General features: G+C 31.7%; 1 protein-coding gene across 1 annotated transcript; it reads right to left on the bottom strand.

The window, feature by feature from the left end:
• Positions 1-2,557: 2,557 nt before the first annotated feature.
• LOC133793435 (heavy metal-associated isoprenylated plant protein 41-like) lies at positions 2,558-5,614 on the bottom strand. Its single transcript, XM_062230795.1, has 3 exons — positions 5,186-5,614; positions 3,920-4,118; positions 2,558-3,699 (listed from the first exon to the last, which is right to left on the bottom strand). The coding sequence occupies exons 1-3, from the start codon at positions 5,349-5,351 to the stop codon at positions 2,883-2,885; spliced, it is 1,182 nt and encodes a 393-aa protein (XP_062086779.1). The 5' UTR covers positions 5,352-5,614; the 3' UTR covers positions 2,558-2,882.
• Between the last annotated feature and the right edge of the window lie 386 nt (positions 5,615-6,000).

Here is a 6,000-nt window from a genome sequence, read left to right as displayed (position 1 = left end):
AAGGAGCACAATTGAAAAGAAGAGGTAATTAAATGGATTCTCTGTTCTTTTCTTCCGTTTAATTATAAGGACAACTCCAATCACAAATACCATTTTTGTGTTAAACTAGCACCAAAATGCAAAAAAATTGACACTATCATTTTTTTCAATTCCAATTACACCACCAAAATTTTCACCAAAAACTATAATCTATATCACTATATAATTTTATTTTATAAATATAATAATATACATACAAATTTATTTACAAAAGTTTAATATAAAAATGAGAAAACAAAAAAATATATATACCATTTGCTATAGTAACCACCATATTTGGTGGGACACTATAGCTTAACACCATAATAATGGAAAAAATGTCGTCTGGTTGGAATGAGACATAGTGTAATATTGACATCATTTTGTCGTTTTCTAAAATGCCAAAATAGTGCTAATATCACACCATATTACAATCCAACTGAAGTACATTTGTCCCACTATTATGTTGTCAAGCTACTAACGGTTTTTTACTTTGTTGCTTTTTATATTACTATTTAATAATAAATGTATATTTATATTATTTTATATATAAAATAAAATATTATGTAAGATTTTTTTTAGTGTAAATTTTAGTATTGTGGTGGTTGGAATAAGAGAAAAATATAGTGCTAAAATTACACTATTTTGTTGATGTTTCAACACCAAAATGCATTTCATGGTTAGAGTTGGTCTCCCTTATTTATATATAATCAATCTGAATTTAATAACATCGAACTTATAATTTATGGTGGATTTTACTCTTTTATTATTGTAATGATGCAACCATAACCATATTTTTTCTAATTTACAGTTCACTAAGGTTATACTTTTATGTATGATCTCATATTCTGTGCTGACTATAATAGTGGCCTGTTGTAAATAAATTTTTATTACTAACAATTTGTCCTTTATTACTACCACTGCAGTGGCTACACATGGAATTGAATTAGTTCAAATGAAACTGCATAAATCCTTGGCACTTTGGACTTGTTACGTTGACTTGGTCAGCAAAACTGATAAGAATAGCCACTCCCCAAATTATAATTGATTAGGAGTAAGCAGACTCTTATGCATCAATGTCTTCTATTTTTTAATTTTGCATGGATTGACACATTAAAATTTTACTGTTTCAGGAACACAAGTACTTGGAAGATGCTTTCAAGGTATACGAAGTTGGTCCATTGCCTTTTCTTTTAAACTTGTTTGGATTGAGTTAGAAAACTCTGCCATATATAATAGTGAAAAGTTCAACATTGACGAGTTTTACATTAAATTAATGTAGTTGGGACTAATTTTGGTCTCTCGGAGACTAGGAACATATATGAACATGCTGTAGAATCCGATCTTCCAGATGAAGACGTGAAAAGAATATGTTTGAAGTATGTTGAGCTTGAGAAATTGATCATGTTCGTGTCATAATTACGTCTGATGATGGTTTTTAGCACGAATGAAGTAATTTTGAGCTCCAATATAATAACGAGAATACCTTTAGACAAATGTTTTGTATGAAACGAGACAAGGAGAACACAAACATTGAATGAATAGGCTAAGAAAAGCCTAAATCTTTATAATAACAATAATAGTAATCATAGAAAAACGAAAGCTTTGGAATTAGGATCTTCATTTTCTCTTTTCTACCATTTTTTTAACGTGTTGTTTCTATTGTTTTGGTTACATTTTTTATTACGTGCTATCAATAGTTTTGGTGAGTCTATAAGATTAGTATCTTTGTTATTCTTAGTTGCAGTTTTAATTACTTATCGATAGAGTAACCAATAATTACCAATTTGGTTATGATGAATTCACAAAATAATATTTACAATGCTTATCAACTTGGATATGTTTAGTCAAACAATTTAGACAATCACTAATTTAATTACTGTGACTATTTCAATCGAAGAATTATATATGGCTATCCAATTTATTGTTGACAAATCTACTCATTTATTATTTTATATTTTTCTCTTATATTTATTAATCCAATCATAATTTGCAAGCATGATCTATATCTTCAGCACACACTTGAATAACCAAAATAAGAAATTGATTTTTGTGAAACCGGTGAGCAAGTTTTGTGAAAGTAGTTAGTTACTAAGTTTATGATTGTGAAACTAGTTATCAGTTACCATAAACCTCATCAATATCAAACTTTCTTCCCAAAATTGTCAATTTGGTATTATATTTAGGGTAGTTAACCATTTGGTACACTGTTTTTGCAAAGTATCATTTTAATACCCTCTGTTTTCAATAATACCCATATGGTACTGTGTATTTTAAAATCGTACATATTTGGTACACTAAACTCAAATTTAATTAATAAAATTTTACTAATTTAATCAAACTGTTGTCAATTATGTAAGTTCCAAATTTAAATTTAATTACTTAATTACATATAAATGATGACAATTTGATCATATTGACAAAATTTTATCTATCAAATCTGAGTCTAGAATATCAAATATGTATAATTTTGAAACACATTATTAAAAACAGAAAGTACCACAATGATACTTTGCAAAAACATAAGGTAACAAAAAAAATACCAAATGAGTAAATTCCCTTATATTTAACCAATCAAGGCATACAAGTTTGTTCTAGCTATTAGTCAATCAACGAAGAACCAGTCACAGGTAATAGTGAGTCACTGTACACTATATCTGCATCCACCACACTCGACTACTCTGGCGAGCTTCTAAGCTTCACTACTACATGTGTATGTACACAGTTCACTATATCTACATCCCAAAATAAGGTCATCAAAAAAAAAAAAGATCATCAAGGTAGTTCCCAATGATAACATTCAAAACGGTAACCTTTAGTTGTTGGATTCCCGTACAATCCTAAGAGTATCTTCATGATAAAATTCAGGGCCACATATGAATGCCTTGGTTCAAGGTTCTTCCAGGACGCATTCTTGTGCTGTTTCTGTTGGCACGGTTCAATTCATCCACAGCAGGGTAGCAAGTTCTTTGATCAGATTCTTGGTACTTAATATTATGCATGTTGGCAGGGTTCCAAATTCTTCGAGGAATCATGGTAGTTGTTTCGCTGTTGAAAGTACTACGCCTTGCTTCGTTGACAGAAGGGCTCATATCATAACAAGTTCTTCGATTGGATTCAAGCAACATCTCAATGCCATGGTGTGTTGTTCTTTCATGTCTCAATTCATTGACAGGAGAGACCATACCTTGATGATCCTCCCTGTTTCTGAAACTAGCTTCTAGTGGCAATCTCACCCGATCGAAGTTAAGATTTTTCTCTCCAACAAAACCTGGCAGAGGCGAAGTTAATCTCACAGAATCCATTTGAGATCTATCAAAGTCAATAGACGGATTTTGTACTTGGAATTTCTCAAATCTTCTATGGAATTTCTCAAAGCTTGAAGTTGTTGCTCTAGGATGGGATGAGTTAGAGAGTCCAAATTTAAAGGTACTGCACTTGCCTAAACGAAAAGTTTTATCACATTTGGAACCATCTCCTCTTTTATTATTATAACCAGGATAGTCTTTAATGTTGAACTCCACACACTCCATCAAAGACAATGAGTTATAGGCTGCCAATTCCTCTAAGTTCCACCAGGAAAATGGTGGTGTAGTCTTGTGATTTACATGAATTTCACCATTGGGTCGAAGCATACTTCTTGCATTAAAAAAAAATCCATGAACAAGACACCTATGCTTGCTGTCAATGTTAGGATGAAAAAACAAATACATCAATAGTCATCAAACTTTATTAGCATCCTACATCCCATATGATAGCATATCAATCTGTCTTGGACATTTTTAGTAGTTTAATCATTAGGTATATGCATCAAATAACCATAAGCAAATGGGTTCAAAGTGAAGTTTTAAACAAGTAAGAGCAAATAAGCCATATAATTTTTTTTAATCAAACAACTTACTGAATTAGACGGGTATCGTCTTCTCTTGCACCAAAACCTGCATGAGGAAAGTTAAAAATAATTCGATCGAATTTCCGCATTCTCAATTCAGAATAAATCTTCATCATGGTTGCATTCACACCATGCAAACAGGATGCTCCCAGGTTTGTTAAATGCTCCAAATGTGATCTTGCTTTCTTGTACTTCTTGACGACAACATCTACTTGGCAGAAGAAAAAAAAAACAAATGGGATGTTTAAAAGCATGAAAAAGAAAATACACCAATCAAAGGTAGCTTGAATTGCTTAAAAAAACTCAAAGTTTAGTTTGTACTCTATAATGTGTACACAAAATTACAACAATTTTTGTACAATTTTACTACCATAACTTGCTTTTCATAGAATTCAGGTACTTTTGGTTGTGATTAATTGAAAATAAAGGAATAAAAATAGGAATAGAATAGAATTTAATACAAGTCAAAAGTGTATTACAATGATTCTTTAACTTTTATTTTGAAAAATAGTTACTTTTTTTTGGTAAGCGAGGGTATCAGGGCCCCATCCCCACTAATCCCTCGAGGCCCTGGCGCTTTCAACCGAAGACTGCCCCAGTGGCCCCAAGAAGGCATTTATTTGCTCGTGGGGGGACAAACCTGGTAAGATCCTCAAGTCCGCCCTTACCACTTGAAAAATAGTTATTCGTTCCACTTGAAAAATCATTCTATTTGACATTCCAACATATTTTAATCAAACAGTAGAATGAAAGTGATATATTTGTTTATTCCATTCCTTTTGGCCACTCAAACATGACATAAATATAAAACTCAACAACAAAACAAAAAGAGAAGAGAAATACCAAGCTTATAAATGAATTAGAATTATCTGAACCTAACAAATGGGTTTCAGTAACTTCTAAGAAAAACAAAGTAATTCTAAATACTCTCTCAATATATAGCTCTCTAAAATATCATCTGTATTCCAAACAAGATATCAAAGATGAACATGTTCTTCACCTAGGTATAAAGTGAAAAAGAAGAGAGAAACATCTAAATAAATAGAAAGAAAATTGTATAATAAGACGTTTATTGTCCACTAGTCAAACAAAAATAGAAGGAAAGTTCAAAAATCTCGATCAAACTCCTACCTCGCATGAAATGAAAGACAAATTGCTATTAAAATTTGAATATTCACAAAGTATTAAAAATAAAAATTTCACATTTATTAATTATTTGACTCCTGCTGCATTAGGTTAACGTAGGGCAAGAGAAAAAGAGTTGAATGTACGTACCATAAGAGTCTAGCGAAGTGGCGACGATATTAAACGCAGAGCTAAAGGAGGTCGCCAAACTGGATGAAAATGAGAAATCGCCATCACCGACGATCAGAATTTGATGGTTTGATGAATAGTATTGAATCCACTTCTCTTCCTCTTCCTCTTCCTCTTCGAAACCCATTAATTCCACCGCTTCAGTATTGTTTGCTTCTCTTGGCTCGAATCAAAAGTAAAGCTTTGGTTTTGCAGTGGCGAAGGAGTGATAGCAAGAGTTAACTTCTATGATAGGAATGTGACTGACATCTATAGCGGCGGTGACAGTGATCATTGACGTTTTCGGCTAAATGGGCATGGCATGGCCACGTTTGTGTCAGCTTTATTTGTACTCGATCAGGCTTAAATCTATGATAACGCCTGCCTTTTTATTTTCTTCATTTCTGTTGGTTTAAGTGTCCAAAGCTATATGAATTGTTACTCGTGATTTATTAATAATAATTTATAATGATTGTTAAATTCAAATATATATGTAACCTATTTGTGGTATTAAGCACCTATGATGCATCTTGGTATTTCTCCATGTTTAATGATAAAAACAATCAATTTAATTCAAACTATAAAAAAAAAGTTCAGTTTTTCCATAAGAGAAAGTCCATGATGTTAATTTTAAATTTGGTATTAATTAGCATAAAAATTTCATTAGTTAATTATGTTAGGTTTTAAAAAAAATGAAGTTCTTCTGCGTGGCACCTTAATGTATCTTAGGCCATCTCCGGTGTATCACAAAAAATTTATATTTGGTGTTGGAGATACTCCACTGTAACATTATATAC

Source organism: Humulus lupulus, chromosome 8 (genome assembly GCF_963169125.1).
Source record: "Humulus lupulus chromosome 8, drHumLupu1.1, whole genome shotgun sequence".
NCBI classification, from domain to species: Eukaryota; Viridiplantae; Streptophyta; class Magnoliopsida; order Rosales; family Cannabaceae; genus Humulus; species Humulus lupulus.
Note: the sequence above shows the minus strand (reverse complement) of the source record. Positions and strands in the feature narration are given on the sequence as shown.

What these genes read in the sequence shown, in the direction of transcription:
- LOC133793435 (XM_062230795.1), bottom strand. Translation starts at nt 5,351, where the DNA reads ATGGGTTTCGAAGAGGAAGAGGAAGAGGAAGAGAAGTGGATTCAATAC. An exon ending in CACTTCGCTAGACTCTTATG is followed by an intron (nt 4,119 to 5,185) that starts GTACGTACATTC and finishes TCTGCCAAGTAG; the next exon opens with ATGTTGTCGTCAAGAAGTAC. An exon ending in GACGATACCCGTCTAATTCA is followed by an intron (nt 3,700 to 3,919) that starts GTAAGTTGTTTG and finishes TAACATTGACAG; the next exon opens with CAAGCATAGGTGTCTTGTTC.